General features: G+C 37.7%; 2 protein-coding genes across 2 annotated transcripts; one reads left to right on the top strand and one right to left on the bottom strand.

Annotated features, from left to right (window-relative positions):
• The first annotated feature begins 18,943 nt into the window (after window positions 1-18,943).
• Window positions 18,944-19,922, top strand: LOC130976476 (RING-H2 finger protein ATL33-like). The gene has a single exon (XM_057901348.1). It carries the CDS (start codon window positions 18,997-18,999, stop codon window positions 19,720-19,722), a length of 726 nt encoding a protein of 241 aa, XP_057757331.1. The 5' UTR covers window positions 18,944-18,996; the 3' UTR covers window positions 19,723-19,922.
• Window positions 19,923-20,426: 504 nt separating this feature from the next.
• Window positions 20,427-21,084, bottom strand: LOC130975171 (cell wall integrity and stress response component 1-like). Its single transcript, XM_057899997.1, has 2 exons — window positions 20,729-21,084; window positions 20,427-20,523 (listed from the first exon to the last, which is right to left on the bottom strand). The coding sequence occupies exons 1-2, from the start codon at window positions 21,082-21,084 to the stop codon at window positions 20,427-20,429; spliced, it is 453 nt and encodes a 150-aa protein (XP_057755980.1).
• Between the last annotated feature and the right edge of the window lie 611 nt (window positions 21,085-21,695).

Genomic DNA, 21,695 nt, shown 5'->3' with positions numbered 1-21,695 from the left:
AGTTCCATGATGGAGCAAGGGAGATGATATGGATGTAAATATTATTTATTTTATTATATATAAAAAATTTATTTTCGAAATAATAAAATAAAATAAAATAAAATAAAATAAAAATGAAATAAAAATAAAAATAAAAAAATTTGAAAATATTTTGTGAAGATTTTCGAAAAAATTGAGGAGAGAGAAAGTGGTTAAGATATTTTTGAAAAAGATAATAAAATATTATTATTATATTTTTTTATTTTTTTAAAAAATCTTAAAAGGATAAGATTTGAAAAATTTTGAAATTGAAATCTGAATTTTTATAAAAAAATTTTGAAAAAGTAGCTTAAAAATAGTTAGAAAAGATTTTTTTTTTTTAAATTTTGAATTTTATGATGAAAGAGAAAAACACACAAAAGACACAAGACTTAAAATTTTTAGATCTAATGCTCCTTGTTTTCAAAAATTTTGGAGGAAAAACACCAAGGAACACCAAAGTAAAAAATTTTAAGATCAAAACATAAAGAAGACTCAAGAACACTTTGAAGATTCACAAGAACAACAAGAATAAAAGAAAGAACACCAAACTTAAAATTTTTAGAAAACTTCAATAAAATTTTCGAAAATTATAAAAAGATTAACAAGAAAACACCAAACTTAAAGTTTGGAACACGAATTAATCAAAGAAAAATTATTTTTGAAAAAGTTTAAAAAGAAGATACCCAATTGCCAAGAACATAAGCCAACGCTCTAGCCAACTGAGCTATAAATGTAACATGTTTTAAAGATGTATTATTTTTATAGATAAAAATAATTTTTTTTAAACTAATGTTTTGAAAAAGTACAAGAAAAACAAGAAAAGACACAGAACAAGACAAACCAAAGATCAAACAAGAAAAATTGACAAGAACAATTTGAAGATCAAGGAAAAACAAAGAACACTAATTCAAAAATTTAAAAGGAAAATATAAAATATGCAATTGACACCAAACTTAGAACAAGACACTAATTCACGAAAAATAAAAAATTAATAAGGACAAGTAATATTTTCGAAAAATTTTTGAAGAGAAATTAAAAGACTCAAATTTAATGACTCTATAGCATCAATACTATATTCCTAATCTAAGCAATAAAATAAACCTTTAGTTGTTCAAACTCAAACAATCCCCGGCAACGGCGCCAAAAACTTGGTGCATGAAATTGTAATGCCAATATCAAAATTAAGATTTCTTACAACTTCGCACAACTAACCAGCAAGTGCACTGGGTCGTCCAAGTAATACCTTCCGTGAGTAAGGGTCGAATCCCACGGAGATTGTTGGCTTGAAGCAAGCTATGGTTATTTTATTATTCTTAGTCAGGATATCAATTATAATTATCAGTTTGAATTACAAAAAATAAAAGAGCATAAAATAAATAATTGTTACTTAATAATGGAGAATATGTTGGAGTTTTGGAGATGCTTTATCCTCTGAATCTCTGCAACAAACTACTTTCTTACTTTCAGAATTTGCAAGGCTCCTTTCATGTCAAGCTATATGTAGGGGGTCACCGTTGTCAATGGCTACTTCCCATCCTCTCAGTGAAAACGGTCTAAATGCTCTGTCACAGCACGGCTAATCAACTGTTGGTTCTCGATCATGTCGGAATAGAATCCATTGATTCTTTTGCGTTTGTCATCACGCCCAACACTCGCGAGTTTGAAGCTCGTCACAGTCATCCAATCCCAGAATCCTACTCGAAATACCATAGACAGGGTTTAGACTTTCCGAATTCTCATGAATGCCGCCATCAATTCCAGCTTATACCACGAAGATTCTGATTAAGGAATCTAAGAGATACTCATTCAATCTGATGTAGAATAGAGGTGGTTGTCAGGCACACGTTCATGGGGTGAGGAAGGTGATGAATGTCACGGATCATCACATCCTTCATAGTGAAGCGCGAATGAACATCTTAGATGGGAACAAGCATATTTGAATGAGAAACAGAAATAATTGCATTAATTCATCGAGACGCTGCAGAGCTCCTCACCCCCAATAATGGAGTTTAGAGACTCATGCCATCAAAGAGTATAAAATTCAGATCTAAAAAATGTCATGAGATGCAAAATAAGTCTCTAAAAGTTGTTTAAATACTAATCTAGTAACCTAGGTTTACAGAAAATGAGTAAACTAAGATAATTGGTGCAGAAATCCACTTCTGGGGCCCACTTGGTGTGTGTTGGGGCTGAGACTTAAGCTTCTCACGTGCCTGGGCTGTTTCTGGAGTTGAACGCCACGTTGTAACGTGTTTTTGGCATTGAACTCCAACTTGTAACCTGTTTCTGGCGCTGGACGCCAGACTCCAACATGGAACTGGCGTTGAGCGCCAGTTTACGTCATCTATCTTCGCGCAAAGTATGGACTATTATATATTACTGGAAAGCCCTAGATGTCTACTTTCTAACCCAATTGAGATCGCGCCAATTGGACTCCTATAGCTCCAAAAAATTCATTCCGAGTGTAGGGAGGTCAGAATCCAATAGCATCAGCAGTCCTTTTTCAGCCTAAATCAAATTTTTGCTCAGCTCCCTCAATTTCAGCCAGAAAATACCTGAAATCACAGAAAAACACAAAAACTCATAGTAAAGTACAGAAATATGATTTTTGCTTAAAAACTAATAAAATTCTATTAAAAACTAATTAAAACATGCTAAAATCTATATGAAATTACCCCCAAAAAGCGTATAAAATATCCGCTCATCACCAGTCTTACAGGAAAGCACACGAAAGGGTTCCAGAGTAGGCGTGAAAAAGGACGTGCCGGTCTAAGTGGCATGCCAACCCTTTTACACTGGTGTGCCATTGGTCGTGTATTATGGAGCGGCATGTCAAGTAACAAGTTCAGAATGCAAGCACTGGCATGCTCGAAGGCGTGGTGCGCCACTCAACATGCCCTCACTCAACAAGCTAGGCCTAGTTCTAGTTAGTTAGAAATGTAGTTTAATTTGCAATTAAAGTAGAATTTTAATTTACATTTCATAGTTAGGAGTAATATATAAACCCTAGGGAGTCACATTTTAGGGGAACTTTTTCGGACTCTTCTCTTCTAAACTTTATACTTTCATCTCCTGTACTTTTTCTGAGCTATGTGTAGCGAACTTTCCTTTCATTGGGGGGAAGGAGCTCTGTTGTACTTTGATGGATCAATAGTGAATTTTATTCTCTTCTTCTCTTCATCTCTTATTTGATTTGCTAGAAAGATCTTCATTTTTAATTCAAAGATTCAATTGTCTTGGATTTATGAGATTGTGTGGCTTTAAATCAGGGACAAATCTTCATCTCTTCTCATGAGCAATTAGATCAAGAAATTGGCAATTGATCAACTTAAGAGAGATTGAATTGACAAGGGATTGGAATTCAATCACTCATGATTTGCTAAGAGATCAATGAGTTGCATGATTGAAGATGAGATGAGAACTAATTTGATCAAGAGAATACAACATCTTTGTACCCCAATGATCTTCCATATTCTTACCTTTCCACTTCCTGATTATCTATTTACTATTGATGCTCACTTCCCTCGTCCCTTTATCATTTCAGTTATTTACTTCCCTTGGCTTTAATTACTTCAATTTACTTTCTGCACTTTAAATTTGCAGCTCTTTACATTCCCACTTTTATTTTAGTCGTTTAATTTCTTGCTATTTACGTTTAAATCATTTGCTTTATTGCTAAATCATCAATTCTCTTTAATTGGCTTGTTTAACTAGAATAACTAATTGATAAAGTTGCTTAAATCTATTAATCTTCATGGGATCGACTTCACTCTTGGTGAATTATTACTTGATTACGATCCAGTGCACTTGCCGGTGGAATATTGTTTTACAATTTCCGTATCCCAAAACAAGCTTCATTTGTCCTAGATAGAATTCCTAATAGGATTAAGAAGAATCATAGAGAATTGATGTTTGTAATTTTTAATAAAGATAGTGAAAATTTAACTCTAGTTGTGGTGGAGACTAGATATAGGCCACATTGCACAAAGTGGTTAAATTAGAATATATGGATGGAGTAAACACCTAACCCGGTCCCTGTCCATATCAAATTAGGACAACGCGATCCCTCACCAAAAAAGTAACCCATGCAGGTCCCTGTCTATGTATAAAATAACTCATCGCGCCCCCTCTCATGTATCCCCGTCTATAGACAGGGACCGGCGTGGGTTACTTTTTTGGTGAGGGATCGCGTTGTCCTAATTTAAAATGGATAGGGACCGGGTTGGGTGTTTACTCAAAAAAAATATTAAAATTAGTAATGTCAAAAAATATTACAAATTTTTTATTTTTTATTAAGATATAATTAGTTAAAAAATATGACACTTCTATATGTTGAATATATTTTAAATATGATACTTCTCGATATTCATCCGATACAGTAAATCAGTAAAAGTGTTCACACTTCATAATTGATATAACATAAAAAAAATATATATTAAAATATTGAATCATTTGTTATATTGAAACATTGTGTAATAAATACAAATAATGCAACATAAGTGTTAAAGATATAAAAGATAAGAGAAGATTGACGGAAAAGAATGACACAAAAGTAAAAAAAATTGATAATACACAATAAAATTAGTGAATATTACCTTGGTCATAAGATGTTTCACGTTGGCTATGTGAAAATATTTTAATAAAAAGAATTGGTAAAATATCTATTATACCCTTAGTAATGAACTAGTTATATTCGAAATTTCCTATTAACTTCTTTATTTTTCCACCGGCCAGCAGCCACGAAGCAAAGTTAGGTTCTATACTTTCCAAAGAAAACAAAATCTGATATAAGAGAATAATAAATTTGTCAATAATAAAAAAATAATTTTTTCATAATAAAAAAAGTATTCTTTTATGAATATTAAACTTATTTTTATATGGTGATTAATTTTTTGTGTTAAGGTAATATAATTGTATAAAATAAGTTCTATATCTATATTATTAAAATCTTTTAACTTTTTGAATTTATTGAAAAATTAATATATTTAGGTGAATTTTTTCTAATATATTAATTTTAATAAATTGAATAAGAATTAATTTAAAAATGAAAGAATATCATGGCTTAATTTTTTTCTATAAGAAAAAATTTGGATATTTTTGTTGAAAATTGGCCTTTTATTAAAAAAAATTTGGATATTGCTGTAGGTGGAACAAGTCTAATATATAAGGTGGATCATAAGTCATAACTAAAACACAGAATACGTGTTGAACACTATATGTGTCCATGCTTAGACGAATCTTTGACGAAGCTGTAGTAACATAACTAACATCCCTTGCGTATTCCATTGTCAAATAACAATATTAGACAAAACACCACTTTTATTTCTATACTTACTAAAAATAATTTCTAAAATATCAACTGTAGTAAAATTTTAAAAATTAGTCAATTAGTCTTTATATAACTTTTTTATAATATTAAATTTGTAATATTTTTTGACACTACTAATTTTAATATTTTTTTAAGTAAACACCCAACCCCGTTCCTATCCATTTTAAATTAGGACAACGCGATTCTTCACAAAAAAGTAACCCACGCCGGTCCTTGTCTATAGATGGAGATACATGGGAGGGGGCGCGATGAGTTATTTTATGCATAGACAGGGACCGGCGTGTGTTAATTTTTTGGTGAGGGATCGCGTTGTCCTAATTTGATATGGACAGGGACCGGGTTGGGTATTTACTCTATATGGATGTATTCTATTCTCTTCTTTAGTCTATTTTTACTTCATTCCTTATGAGTCAAAAATAAATTATCTCTTCCATGTTCTTCCTCATCACCACATGTGTTTTGTTTTAGGAACCATTATTAGTAGGGGTGTTCAAAATCGATCCGGACCGAACTAAACTGACTAACCGAACCGAAAAAATAAAAAACCGAATAAACCGAAAACCAAAAAAACCGAAAAAAATATATTTTGCTATTTTTATTGCGGTTCGATTCGGTATTCGGTTTTAACAATGAAAACCCTAACCAAACCAAACCGAACTGGTATTAAACCAAACCCTAAGAACTAAACTCCCCCACCCCCAATTAACGTGACCTCACCTAACCCCTCCCCCCCCCCAAACGCAAACCTAGCCGCTCTCTACTCTCACTCTCTCAGTTTCACTCTCTGCACTCACTCTCAGTCTCACTCGAAGAAACCCAGGGCCGGCGGCGAACCCATATTCTTGCAGCACCTCCCCAGCCGGCGAACCCCTTCCTCCCACCACCTCGTAGCACTGTCGAAGCTTTCCTCCCAGCGCCACCGGAACTTTCTTCCCAACCCCTCCTCGCGGATAGCACCACCCAGCCCCAGCCAGCACCACCTTCGCGATCGTAGACACTACACCACCCAGCAGGCCAGCACCATCCAGTGGCACCCCAGCGCCACCAACAGGACCGATCTGGCCACCCACAGCACCATTTGTGGCGACCCATAGCAGTACTGCTGCGTTTCTGGCCTAGCCACCCACAACACAGCAGCCACCGGTTGGCCCTCTTCTAGTGCTCTTCCTCCTTTCTATCCACTTAACTTCAGGTTTGATTTTCTCTCCTTCTATGTATCTGAAGCAATTAGACATATTGAGTTTGTAATTATGAAATAGTTAGGGTTTGATTTTGTTAATTATAATTTCTGTGATTTTGAGTTGCTGGATTTGTTTAGGATTTTGTTAATTTCTTGTTAATAACTCTGATTCTGTGCTTCTGAGTTGTTGGGTTCAAATTTGCTTGTTTTGCTTAGTTCAAATTCTGTGATTCTCTGATTCTATGATTCTGATTTTGTGATTATATGATTCTGAATTGATTTTTGGTTTTCTGCACTTATTTTGCTTGTTTTGAAATTTTGTTAATAATACACTGTGCTTGTTTACTGATTTTGTTAATTTGAGTTGTTTGTTTTGAGTTGATTTTGTGATTTAATTTATTAATAATTCTGATTATGTGATTCTGAGCTGCTGGATTTCATTTATTTTTGCTTGTTTTGAGTTGATTTTGTGATTTATTTGTATTCAAATTCTGTTCAATCTATTTGTTCATTGTTGCTGAGTGTTGTTCATTGTTGTTCATTATTTGTTCATTATTGCTGATTGTTATTCATTGTTCACTGTTGCTGAATGCTAGTAATTTTATTTTGTTGTGTTTCTGCTTCTGTTTTTTAATTATTTGTTTATTGTTGTTCATTGTTCATTGTTGTTGATTCCTATTATTTGTGAGAAAGTACATTTCAATTGCAAGTTATGAAGTTCTTTGTACTATGAAAGATGTCTTCAACATTCTAAATATACTGATATAATGGTTTTAAAAATAGAAAGGAAGAGTTTTATTGTTTGTAATATACCTTTAGATGTGTTATTTTCTTGAATAAATTCTGTTAGTCTTTTGCTATTTTGTGTCATTTAATAGAGTTAGTTCATTTGTTTTACTATAAGAAATAAGAAGTGATGGATAGATTGTGTGGAGAATAGCATTCTACTCCAAGTTATATGTGTTGTTCAGTTAAATATATAAATCATATATCTTGTCGCTACAATAGATTGAAAATGCTGGACTTTATAAAAATTGGAACTCTTAACTCAACCCTTTCCATTTATTGTTAGAGTTTTTCTAATAATATATCTATTTTTTCAACCTGGTGATGAGCAAGCTTTCCATGAATCAGGTCATGTTGTTGTAGGCTGGTTCTTAAAACATTTTACATAAGTGTGTGTTTTATACAGGGTAAAAAGTCAATGTAGATGTTAAGATTTACATGTGTATATGAGAGATTTGATTCTTTATTTGTGTATGCCCTTAATGTGATCTTTGATTTACACCAGCAATGTCAACTTTGATTTATGTAGTTTATTATTAATTCTGACAATATTGCAGCTTCAGATGCTTGCGGATCTTAAGGAAGAAGGTCCCGACATAGTTCACAGAGTGAAGAAATAACTAATAAGCACCTTGATGAGCGGATAATTTGTACGCTTTTTGGCATTGTTTTTAGTATGTTTTAGTTAGTTTTTAGTATATTTTTATTAGTTTTTAGTTAAAATTCACTTTTCTGGACTTTACTATGAGTTTGTGTGTTTTTCTGTGATTTCAGGTATTTTCTGGCTGAAATTGAGGGACCTAAGCAAAAATCTGATTCAGAGACTGAAAAGGACTGCAGATGCTGTTGGATTCTGACCTCCCTACACTCGAAGTGGATTTTCTGGAGCTACAGAAGCCCAATTGGCGCGCTCTCAACGGCGTTGGAAAGTAGACATCCTGGGCTTTCCAGCAATATAATAGTCCATACTTTGCCCGAGATTTGATAGCCCAAACCGGCGTTCCAAATCAGCTCAAAACTGCCCGGCGTTAAACGCCGGAACTAGCACAAGAATGGGAGTTAAACACCCAAACTGGCACAAAAGCTGGCGTTTAACTCCAAGAGAAGTCTCTACACGAAAATGCTTCAATGCTCAGCCCAAGCACACACCAAGTGGGTCCGGAAGTGAATTTTTCTGTCATTTACTCATTTCTGTAAACCTTAGGCTACTAGTTCTTTATAAATAAGACCTTTTGCTATTGTATTTTCATCCTTGGATCTTTGATCATCTTTAGATCTTTGAATCTTTGGATCCTTGATCATTTTGAGTCTTTTGATCATGTATTGGGAGGCTGGCCATTCGGCCATGCCTAGACCTTGTTCTTATGTATTTTCAACGGTGGAGTTTCTACACACCATAGATTAAGGTGTGGAGCTCTACTGTACCTCGAGTATTAATGCAATTACTATTATTCTTCTATTCAATTCAGCTTGTTCTTATTCCAAGATATTCATTCACACTCAAGAACTTGATGAATGTGATGATTATGTGACGCTCATCATCATTCTCACTTATGGACGCGTGCCTGACAACCACTCCCGTTCTACAAGCAAACAAGGCTTGAATGTTTATCTCTTGGATTCTTTAACCGGAATCTTCGTGGTATAAGCTAGAATTGATGGCGGCATTCAAGAGAATCCGGAAGGTCTAAACCTTGTCTGTGGTATTCTGAGTAGGATTCAATGATTGAATGACTGTGACGAGCTTCAAACTCCTGAAGGCTGGGCGTTAGTGACAGACGCAAAAGAATCAACGGATTCTATTCCAACCTGATTGAGAACTGACAGATGATTAGCCGTGCCGTGAAAGGGTGCGTTGAACATTTTCACTGAGAGGACGGGACTGTAGCCACTGACAACGGTGATGCCCAACATACAGCTTGCCATGGAAAGGAGTAAGAAGGATTGGATGAAGACAGTAGGAAAGCAGATAGACGGAAGGGACAAAGCATCTCCATTCACTTATCTGAAGTTATCACCAATGAATTATATAAGTATCTCTATCTTTATGTTTTATTCATATATTATCCATAACTATTTGAATCTGCCTGACTGAGATTTACAAGGAGACCATAGCTTGCTTCATACCAACAATCTCTGTGGGATCGACCCTTACTCGCGTAAGGTTTATTACTTGGACGACCAAGTGCACTTGCTGGTTAGTTGTGCGAAGTTGTGAAATTATGTTTATACCATGGTATTGAGCACCAAGTTTTTGGATTCATTACCGGGGATTATTTGAGTTGTGAAAAGTAGTGATCACAATTTCGTGCACCAAGTTTTTGGCGCCGTTGCCGGGGATTGTTGAGTTTGGACAACTGACGGTTCATCTTGTTGCTTAGATTAGGTATTTATCTTCAGAGTTCTTAAGAATGAATTCTAGTGTTTCAAGGTGATGTTTTTATCATCACCTAAGTTGATTGATCCTCATCAATTTAGCTCTTGAATGCAATGTCCTGCTGAAGCTTGGCTAGCCATGTCTAATTCCTTTAGACTAAAGCTTTAGACTAACATTGCATGATTCCTGGAATTCTCATTAAGAATTTTGATACCTTTATTTTCTTTTCCACTTAATTTTCGAAAAATCCAAAAAAATTACAAAATCATAAAAACCAAAAATATTCTCATGTTTCTTGTTGAGTCTAGAATCTCATTTTAAGTTTGGTGTCAATTGCATGTTTCTGATCTTCTTGCATTCATTCATGTGTCTTAAGTGATCTTCAAGATGTTCTTGATAATTTCGTTGCTCTGATCTTTAAATTCTCTTGACTTGAGTGTTTTGTTATATGCATTCTCATTTTGTTAGTGTCAATAGTATTCAAAATGCTAAGTTTGGTGTCTTGCATGCATTGTTATTTGATTTTAGTTGCATTTTGATTATTCCTCATTATTAAAAAAATCCAAAAAATTTTTAATTTGTGTCTTTTCAAGTCAATAATACAGAGAATTGAAGATTTAGAACATTCAGCAGAGGAATTACACAGAAAAAGGCTGGGCGTTCAAAATGCCCAGTGAAGAAGGTAGACTGGCGTTTAAACGCCAGCCAGGGTGCCTGGCTGGGCGTTTAACGCCCAAAAGGGTAGTGCTTTGGGCGTTAAACGCCAGAGTGTGCACCATTCTGGGCGTTTAACGCCAGGATGGCACAAGAGGGAAGATTCTGTTTTCAATTCAAATTTTTTTCAAGTTTTCAAAATTTTTCAAAATCAAATCTTTTTCAAATCATATCTTTTCAATCAAATCTTTTTCAAAATCAATTTCTTTCCTTTTTCAAAAATACTTGCTATCAATTAATGATTTGATTCAACATTCCAAGTATGTTGCCTTTTCTGTTGAGAAAGGTTTAATGTTTGAATCATATATTTTCTTGTTAGCCAAGTCATTAATTTTTAAAATCAAATCTTTTTAAATTGTTTTTCAAATCATATCTTTTCAATCACATCTTTTTAAAACCATAACTTTTCAATCATATCTTTTTAATCACATCTTTTTCAAAATAGTTTTCAATCATATCTTTTTGATTTCTAATTTCAAAATCTTTTTCAAAAATCACTTGATTTTTTTTCAATCTTAGTTTTCGAAAATCAATTACTATTTTTCAAAATATTTTTAAAATCTTTTACTTAATTTTCGAAAATTTCTTCCCCTCTTCTCACATCCTTCTATTTATGGACTAACACTATTCCTCAATGAACAATTCAAACTCCATATCTCTTGATAAGTTCGAATTCTTCTACTTCTTCCTTCTATTTTTCTTTTCCTCTGACACCTCAAGGAATCTCTATACTGTGACATAGAGAATTCCATATTTTCTTGTTCTCTTCTCTTTCATATGAGCAGGAGCAAATACAAAAGCATTCTTGTTGAGGCTGACCCTGAACCTGAAAGGACCTTGAAGCGAAAGCTAAGAGAAGCTAAGGCACAACTCTCTGTAGAGGACCTAACAGAAATCTTCAAAGAAGAAGAACCCATGGCAGCCGAAAACAACAACAATGCCAACAATGCAAGGAAGGTGCTGGGTGACTTTACTGCACCTACTCCCGACTTCTATGGGAGAAGCATCTCTATCCCTGCCATTGGAGCAAACAACTTTGAGCTTAAGCCTCAATTAGTTTCTCTAATGCAACAGAATTGCAAGTTCCATGGACTTCCATTGGAAGATCCTCATCAGTTTTTAGCTGAATTCTTGCAAATCTGTGACACTGTCAAGACTAATGGGGTTGACCCTGAGGTCTACAGACTTATGCTATTCCCTTTTGCTGTAAGAGACAGAGCTAGGATATGGTTGGACTCACACCCAAAAGAAAGCCTGAACTCTTGGGAAAAGCTAGTCAATGCCTTCTTGGCAAAGTTCTTTCCACATCAAAAATTGAGCAAGCTTAGAGTGGAAGTCCAAACCTTCAGACAGAAGGAAGGAGAATCCCTCTATGAAGCTTGGGAAAGATACAAACAATTGATGGTCTGTCTGAACTGTCCAAGATGTCTTTGGATAGCTCTGCTGGAGGATCTCTTCATCTGAAGAAGACGCCTACAGAAGCTCAAGAACTAATTGAAATGGTTGCAAATAACCAATTCATGTACACTTCTGAAAGGAATCCTGTGAACAATGGGACAAATCAGAAGAAAGGAGTTCTTGAGATTGATACTCTGAATGCCATATTGGCTCAGAACAAAATATTGACTCAGCAAGTCAATTTGATTTCTCAAAGTCTGTCTGGAATGCAAAATGCACCAAGCAGTACTAAGGATGCTTCATCTGAAGAAGGAGCTTATGACCCTGAGAACCCTTCAATAGAAGAGGTGAATTACCTGGGAGAACCCTATGGAAACACCTATAATTCTTCATGGAGAAATCACCCAAATCTCTCATGGAAGGATCAACAGAGACCTCAACAAGGTTTCAACAACAATAATGGTGGAAGAAACAGGTTTAGCAATGGCAAGCCTTTTCCATCATCTTCTCAGCAATAGACAGAGAATTCTAAGCAGAGCCACTCTGACTTAGCAACCATGGTCTCTGATCTAATCAAAACCACTCAAAGTTTCATGACTGAAACAAGGTCCTCCATAGGAATTTGGAGGCACAAGTGGGACAACTGAGCAAGAAAATTACTGAACTCCCTCCTAGTACTCTTCCAAGCAATACAGATGAGAATCCAAAAGGAGAATGCAAGGCCATTAACATGACCTACATGGCCGAACTGGGAGAGGATGAAGAGGCAGTGAGCGCCACTGAGGAAGACCTTAATGGACATCCACTGGCCTCCAATGAGTTCCCTAATGAGGAACCATGGAAATCTGAGGCTCACACTGAGACCATAGAGATTCCAATGGATTTACTTCTGCCATTCATGAGCTCTGATGAGTATTCTTCCTCTGAAGAGGATGAATATGTCACTGAAGAGCAAGTTGCTAAATACCTTGGAGCAATCATGAAGCTAAATGACAAGTTATTTGGTAATGAGACTTGGGAGAACGAACCTCCTTTGCTCACCAAAGAACTGGATGACTTGTCTAGGCAGAGACTACCTCAAAAGAGACAAGATCCTGGGAAGTTTTCAATACCTTGTACCATAGGCACCATGACCTTTAAGAAGGCTCTGTGTGACTTAGGGTCAAGTGTAAACCTCATGCCTCTCTCTGTAATGGAGAAGCTATGGATCTTTGAGGTACAAGCTGCAAGAATCTCACTAGAGATGGCAGACAATTCAAAGAAACAAGCTTATGGGCTAGTAGAGGATGTTCTGGTGAAGATTGAAGACCATTACATCCCTGCTGATTTCATAATTCTAGAGACTGAGAAGTGAATGGATGAATCCATCATCCTTGGCAGACCCTTCCTAGCCACAGCAAAGGCTGTGATTGATGTGGACAGAGGAGAATTGATCATTCAAGTAAATGAAGAATCCTTTGTGTTTAAGGCTCAAGGATACCCCTCTGTTACCATGGAGAGAAAGCATGAAGAGCTTCTCTCAAAACAAAGTCAAACAGAGCCCCCACAGTCAAACTCTAAGTTTGGTGTTGGGAGGCCACAACCAACTTCTAAGTTTGGTGTTGAACCCCCACATTCAAACTCTAAGTTTGGTGTTGGGAGGTTCCAACATTGCTCTGAGTATCTGTGAGGCTCCATGAGAGCCCACTGTCAAGCTACTGACATTAAAGAAGCGCTTGTTGGGAGGCAACCCAATGTTATATTTTATCTATTTTCCTTTGTTATTTTATGTTTTCTGTAGGTTGATGATCATGAGAAGTCACAAAATCCGTTGAAAAAGCAAAAACAAAATGAAAAACAGAAAGAAAAACAGCACACCCTGGAGGAAGAACCTGCTGGCGTTTAAACGCCAGTAAGGACAGCAAATGGGCGTTTAACGCCCAGTCTGGCACCATTCTGGGCGTTTAACACCAGAAAGGGGCACCAGACTGGCGTTAAACGCCAGGAAAGGGCAAGAAGTTGGCGTTAAACGCCAGAAATGGGAACCAGCCCAGCGTTTAACGCCAGAATTGGCATGAAGAGCAATTTTGCTCGCCACTTGGTGCAGGGATAAATTTTCCTTGACACCTCAGGATCTGTGGACCCCACAGGATCCCCACCTACCCCACCACTCTCTCTCTTCTTCTTCACCCATTCACCAATCACCTCAACACCTCTTCCCCAAAAACCCTTCACCTATCAAATCCCATCTTTCTCTTCACCACTCACATCCATCCTTCATAAAACCCCACCTACTTCACCATTCAAATTCAAACCACCTTCCCTCCTAAACCCACCCTCCCATAGCCAAACCCTACCCCTCTCTCCACCCCTATATAAACCCATCTTCACTCCTTCATTTTCACACAACCTAAACACTACTTCTCCCCCTTTGGCCGAACCACAAAGCCATCTCCATCTCTTCTATTTCTTCTTCTTCTACTCTCTTCTTTCTTCTTTTGCTCGAGGACGAGCAAACCTTTTAAGTTTGGTGTGGTAAAAGCATTGCTTTTTGTTTTTTCATAACCATTTATGGCATCCAAGGCCAGAGAAACCTCTAGAAAGAGGAAAGGGAAGGCAAAAGCTTCCACCTCCGAGTCATGGGAGATGGAGAGATTCATCTCAAGGGTGCATCAAGACCACTTCTATGAAGTTGTGACCTTGAAAAAGGTGATCCCCGAGGTCCCTTTCAAACTCAAAAAGAGTGAATATCCGGAGATCCGACATGAGATCCGAAGAAGAGGTTGGGAAGTTCTTACCAACCCCATTCAACAAGTCGGAATCTTAATGGTTCAAGAGTTCTATGCCAATGCATGGATCACCAAGAACCATGATCAAAGTGTGAACCCGGACCCAAAGAATTGGCTTACAATGGTTCGGGGGAAATACTTAGATTTTAGTCCGGAAAATGTAAGGTTGGCATTCAACTTACCCATGATGCAAGGAGATGAACACCCTTACACTAGAAGGGTCAACTTTGATCAAAGGTTGGACCAAGTCCTCACAGTCATTTGTGAAGAGGGCGCCCAATGGAAGAGAGATTCAAGAGGGAAGCCGGTTCAACTAAGAAGGCATGACCTCAAGCCCGTGGCTAGGGGATGGTTGGAGTTTATCCAACGCTCAATCATTCCCACTAGCAACTGGTCTGAAGTTACTCTAGACCGGGCCATCATGATTCATAGCATCATGATTGGAGAAGAAGTAGAAGTTTATGAGGTTATAGCCCAAGAACTTTATAAGGTGGCAGACAAGTCCTCTACCTTGGCAAGGTTAGCCTTTCCTCATCTCATTTGTCACCTCTGTTACTCAGTTGGAGTTGACATAGAGGGAGACATCCCCATTGATGAGGACAAGCCCATCACTAAGAAAAGGATGGAGCAAACAAGAGATCCCACTCATCAAGAAATCCCTGAGATACCTCAAGGGATGCACTTTTCTCCACAAAACTATTGGGAGCAAATCAACACCTCCCTATGAGAATTGAGTTCCAACATGGGACAACTAAAGGTGGAGCACCAAGAACATTCCATTCTCCTCCATGAAATTAGAGAAGATCAAAGAATCATGAGAGAGGAGCAACAAAGGCAAGGAAGAGACATTGAGGAGCTCAAGCATTCCATAAGATCTTCAAGAGGAAGAACAAGCCGCCATCACTAAGGTGGACCCGTTCTTTAATTTCCTTGTCCTTTATTTTTCTGTTTTTCGAAAAATCATGCTTATGTTTATCTATGTTTGTGTCTTGTGATCATTAGTGTCTTAGTGTCTATGCCTTAAAGTTATGAATGTCCTATGAATCCATCACCTTTCTTAAATGAAAAATGTTCTTAATTGAAAAAGAGAAGAATTGCATGAATTTTAAATTTTATAACAGATTAATTATTTTGATGTGGTGGCAATACTTTTGTTTTCTGAATGTATGCTTAAACAGTGCATATGTCTTTTGAATTTGTGGTTCATGAATGTTGGCTCTTGAAAGAATGATGAAAAAGGAGACATGTTACTGAGGATCTGAAAAAACATAAAAATGATTCTTGAAGCAAGAAAAAGCAGTGAATACAAAAAAAAAGAGAAGAAGCGAAAAAAAAAAGAAAAAGAAACGAAAAAAAAGGGAAAAAGAAGGAAAAAGAAAGAAATAAAGTTGTGATCCAAGGCAAAAAGAGTGTGCTTAAGAACCCTGGACACCTCTAATTGGGGACTCTAGCAAAGCTGAGTCACAATCTGAAAAGGTTCACCCAATTATGTGTCTGTGGCATATATGTATCCGGTGGTAATACTGGAAGACAGAGTGCTTTGGGCCACGGCCAAGACTCATAAAGTAGCTGTGTTCAAGAATCATCATACTTAACTAGGAGAATCAATAACACGATCTGGATTCTGAGTTCCTATAGAAGCCAATCATTCTGAATTTCAAAGGATAGAGTGAGATGCCAAAACTATTTAGAGGCAAAAAGCTAAAAGCCCCGCTCATCTAATTAATACTGATCTTCATAGATGTTTTTGGAGTTCATTGCATATTCTCTTCTTTTTATCTTATTTGATTTTCAGTTGCTTGAGGACAAGCAACAATTTAAGTTTGGTGTTGTGATGAGCGGATAATTTGTACGCTTTTTGGCATTGTTTTTAGTATGTTTTTAGTATGTTTTAGTTAGTTTTTAGTATATTTTTATTAGTTTTTAGTTAAAATTCACTTTTCTGGACTTTACTATGAGTTTGTGTGTTTTTCTGTGATTTCAGGTATTTTCTGGCTGAAATTGAGGGACCTGAGCAAAAATCTGATTCAGAGACTGAAAAGGACTGCAGATGCTGTTGGATTCTGACCTCCCTGCACTCGAAGTAGATTTTCTGGAGCTACAGAAGCCCAATTGGAGCGCTCTCAACGGCGTTGGAAAGTAGACATCCTGGACTTTCCAGCAATGTATAATAGTCCATACCTTGATCGAGATTTGATGGCCCAAACCGGCGTTCCAAATCAGCTCAAAACTGCCCGGCGTTAAACGCCGGAACTGGTACAAGAATAGGAGTTAAACGCCCAAACTGGCACAAAAGCTGGCGTTTAACTCCAAGAGAAGTCTCTACACGAAAATGCTTCAATGCTCAGCCCAAGCACACACCAAGTGGGCCCGGAAGTGGATTTTTCTGTCATTTACTCATTTCTGTAAACCTTAGGCTACTAGTTCTTTATAAATAAGACCTTTTGCTATTGTATTTTCATCCTTGGATCTTTGATCATCTTTAGATCTTTGAATCTTTGGATCCTTGATCATTTTGAGTCTTTTGATCATGTATTGGGAGGCTGGCCATTCGGCCATGCCTAGACCTTGTTCTTATGTATTTTCAACGGTGGAGTTTCTACACACCATAGATTAAGGTGTGGAGCTCTGCTGTACCTCGAGTATTAATGCAATTACTATTGTTCTTCTATTCAATTCAGCTTGTTCTTATTCCAAGATATTCATTCGCACTCAAGAACTTGATGAATGTGATGATTATGTGACGCTCATCATCATTCTCACTTATGGACGCGTGCCTGACAACCACTCCCGTTCTACAAGCAAACAAGGCTTGAATGTTTATCTCTTGGATTCTTTAACCGGAATCTTCGTGGTATAAGCTAGAATTGATGGCGGCATTCAAGAGAATCCGAAAGGTCTAAACCTTGTCTGTGGTATTCTGAGTAGGATTCAATGATTGAATGACTGTGACGAGCTTCAAACTCCTGAAGGCTGGGCATTAGTGACAGACGCAAAAGAATCAATGGATTCTATTCCAATTTGATTGAGAACCGACAGATGATTAGCCGTGCCGTGACATGGTGCGTTGAACATTTTCACTGAGAGGACGGGACTATAGCCACTGACAACGGTGATGCCCAACATACAGCTTGCCATGGAAAGGAGTAAGAAGGATTGGATGAAGACAGTAGGAAAGCAGAGAGACGGAAGGGACAAAGCATCTCCATTCGCTTATCTGAAGTTCTCACCAATGAATTACATAAGTATCTCTATCTTTATGTTTTATTCATATATTATCCATAACCATTTGAATCTGCCTGACTGAAATTTACAAGGTGACCATAGCTTGCTTCATACCAACAATCTCCGTGGGATCGACCCTTACTCGCGTAAGGTTTATTACTTGGACGACCCAGTGCACTTGCTGGTTAGTTGTGCGAAGTTGTGAAATTATGTTTATACCATGGTATTGAGCACCAAGTTTTTGGATTCATTACCGGGGATTATTTGAGTTGTGAAAAGTAGTGATCACAATTTCGTGCACCAGACCTTGATTTCATTGCCATGTCTTATGTATGTTAAGTAATTTCTTTTACAACAGCACTAGGTATTGAAGTTAAAGTAGAAGCCAGGTATATTTGTTCTACAATTCTCTGTGTACTAGCGTCGTTACTTTTAGAACAATCCCCTAATCCAGTCTTATTTTTTCATTTGGGGTCCTATCCTACAATTCATTTTCCCATTGAAGCAATGAAATTGGACCAACGTTGCAATGCATAGTTATATAATTTAAGGAGACTGGAAATTTTCTTTTTGAATTGATTGAAAAACCGAACAAATCAAACCAAACCAAACCAATTCGGTTTGGTTCGGATAGTCTCGGTAAAAAAATCGAACCAAACCAAACCACAATTTAATTAAACGATTGGATCGGATGATTTTTCTTTAAAAAATCGAATCAAACCGCACTGCAAATACCCCTAATTATTAGTACAAATAAAAGTAAAATGAATAAAATAAAAAATCAAAATAATATAAAATAGAAAATAAGAAACAAAAAGAAACTTAAAGCTAGCGTGACAAAACTCGAAAGGGTCCAGCTGTTAGTTCTTTGTCCTGTTGGTATGATCACACCAACATGTTTTTCTTCGCTCCCATTCTCTTCATCTTATCACTCACTACTCACTCATTCACCCTTCTGAATTATTGCTACAAGGAACTCACAACAAAACTCCACCCTCTCCATCGGTCCCTTTCATTCTCCTAACAACCATTTTCAACCACCTTTTTCCTTGATTAAACAAAAAGAGAAAAAAATCTCAAAAAGAAATTAAAAATTAAATAAATTGCAAAGTAAAGAAAGTGAAGAACAAAACCACACATAACATAATAATTATGATAGTAACAATAAAAATTAGACACACTATCTTTCCCTGCTACCATGCAAAACTCACCCACCATTTTTTCAGCCCCGCCGCCGCAGCAGCCGCAGCTCCCCCTTCCTCCTCCACCACACGTCGTCGGACAAATCAACGTCCTCCCAGCACCGCCACCGCCAACTATACCACAATTCCCTGGCGCTCCCAGCTCCGTCTTCCAGATCACCGTCCTCCCAGTACCGCCGCCACCGCCGTTCACCGTGGATTCCAGCTCTGCCAACTTCTCCCCACTGGAATTTCTCCTTGCCATCATCGCCATTGTCACCATCCCCGCCTTGATCTACACCTTCATCTTCGCCTTCAGGTGCTCGTCGTCTAGCCGCTCGGAACACGCCGCCGGTGATTTTTCCGGCGACTCATCTGTCCAATCGGAGCTCTCTTCTCAGGACGACATCGAAGCTGCTGCCTTTCCTGGCGGTGTTGTCGCCGATGTGAAGTATCGGAAGGAGTCGACGGAGATTGGCGGCGAGTGTCCGGTGTGCCTGTCCATATTCACCGACGGGGAAGAAGTACGCCAGTTGAGCGCTTGCAAGCACGCGTTCCACGCATCTTGTATTGACATGTGGCTCAGCAGCCACTCCAATTGCCCGATTTGCCGCGCCACCATCCCCTCCGCTGTCTCCGCCCAAGAAAGCAAGCGTTCCAACTCGAATTCGTCGGCTGAGAATCAGAATAGAGGCGGTGATCTGCGGCGGCAGGGTCATCGTGATGCAAATGTCATGGTTTGAAACTTTATCTTGTCTAATTTCTTCCTCTTTTGTTTTTCTATTCTAATATTGAGTTTTCTTTTTTCTTAGATTCTTTTTTTCTTTTTTAATTATATGTATTGTATAGAGTTCCAAATACTAGATTGATAGTGAGAGATGAACGATGGTAGTGAGATTCCTTTTGGAGTTTTTAAATTAACAAAAAAAATGGTCCTGATTCCTTTTGGAGTTTTTAAATTAACAAAAAAAATGGTCCTCTCAGTTGAGTTAAAAGTGGATCCCGAACCCTCCAAACGTGTTTAAAGGAGGAAGTGCAGTTACGAATTCAGAATTTGAGATAGGTAGCTTTAGCTTTTTTGGATTTGAGACTTGCATTGGTGACTTGATGTCTTGAATTGTAATGTAATACTACTCTCTGTGGTATGAACTAGCTAGCTCTCGTGAATGGAAATGAAGTAAGATTCAAAATTAAAGCTCTATCCGGGATTCAAGCTGAATTGTACTAGTATAATGGCGAATCATTACCGTATATCTTCAGTTGCTTGTGCCATTTTTAGGATGTGGGTTTTGATTTTGCATTTAGATGGTAAAAATAGGGTTAAGTATGATTTTGGTCCCTAACGTAGGGGCTGAAAATTTTTTTCGTCCCTCGCCTTTTTTTCGCTCCAAAATGGTCCCCAAAGTTTGAGTTTTTTTTTAAAATGGTCCTTCGAACCAAAATGCCTCTATCCCTTCTTCCCCAAAATCATGCCACCACCACCACCAGAACCAGAACCAGAACCCCCACCCCCACCCCCACCCACTGTCACTCCATCACTATCTCTATCACACCAACCAAAACTCAAAAAATCAACATCATCATCGTCATCCTCATCAGAATTCAGATCCAAAACTCAGATCCAGATTCAAACTCAGACAATCAAAAACTCAACTCAGAAAATCATCATAAAAAATTCAGAACTCAACTCAGATAAACAAAAACTCAGATCTAGAAATTTCACAAAAAAATTCAATTAACAGAATTCACAGAAGAAGAAGAAGAAGCGGCGGGCGGCGGTGGGTGCGGCGGCGGGAAGAAGAAGAAGAAGAAAAAAAAGTGGGGGCGGCGGTGGGTGTGGCGGCGGAAGAAGAAGAAGAAGAAGAAGAAGAACTGGGGGCGGCGGTGGGTGTGGCGGCAGGAGAAGAAGAAGAAGAAGAAGAAGAAGTGGGGGCGGCGGTGGGTGTGGCGGCAGGAGAAGAAGAAGAAGAAGAAGAAGAAGTGGGGGCGGCGGTGGGTGTGGCGGCGGGATGAAGAGGAAGAAGAAGAAGAAGAAGAAGAAGAAGTCGGTGTGGCGGCGGGCGGGGGCGGCGGTGCAGTGGCGGGCGGGGGCAGCGGCGGTGCATGGGTCTCCTTTCTCTCCCCCCTTCCCCCCCTCCCCCCTTTTCTCCCCCCTTCTCTCCCCACCCACCCCCGCTTCTGTATCCCCCCTTTCTTTCTTTTTTTCTTTTTTTTATTTATTTATTTTATATTTATTTTATTTTATAATTTTTTTAATAAAGGGTAATTTGGTAATAAAAAAATATAATTGATAAAAAGGACGATTTTAAAACAAACTGAAACTTTGGGAACCATTTTGGAGCGAAAAAAAGGTGAGGGACGAAAAAAATTTTCAACCCCTACGTTAGGGACCAAAATCATACTTAACCCTAAAAAATACGTGTACCTAGGGAACAATGGATTTCTTTTTCTGTGTTATTTTTTGTTAGATTTAGAATATAGTTATGAAAAGCGTTTCCAGTATTTCAAGGATACTAGCATTCCAGTCGCTTCAGCTTTTTGCATTTTTGTATCATGCAGCAATTTGAGGTTGGATCCAGATAAAAAAGAATACGAATTTGAGTTTGAGTTCGACCTGAATGAGTTTGTTTAATATTTCAGTGCATTAAAAGTTTTTCCCTAATCATAACCGTTGTTGAAAGCAACTTCAAACAACTTCAAACCTTATAATGTCTCT

This window comes from Arachis stenosperma, chromosome 4 (assembly GCF_014773155.1).
Source record: "Arachis stenosperma cultivar V10309 chromosome 4, arast.V10309.gnm1.PFL2, whole genome shotgun sequence".
Classification (NCBI taxonomy): Eukaryota; Viridiplantae; Streptophyta; class Magnoliopsida; order Fabales; family Fabaceae; genus Arachis; species Arachis stenosperma.
The sequence above is the reverse complement of the archived record's forward strand: the minus strand, read 5'-3'. Positions and strand labels throughout refer to the sequence as shown.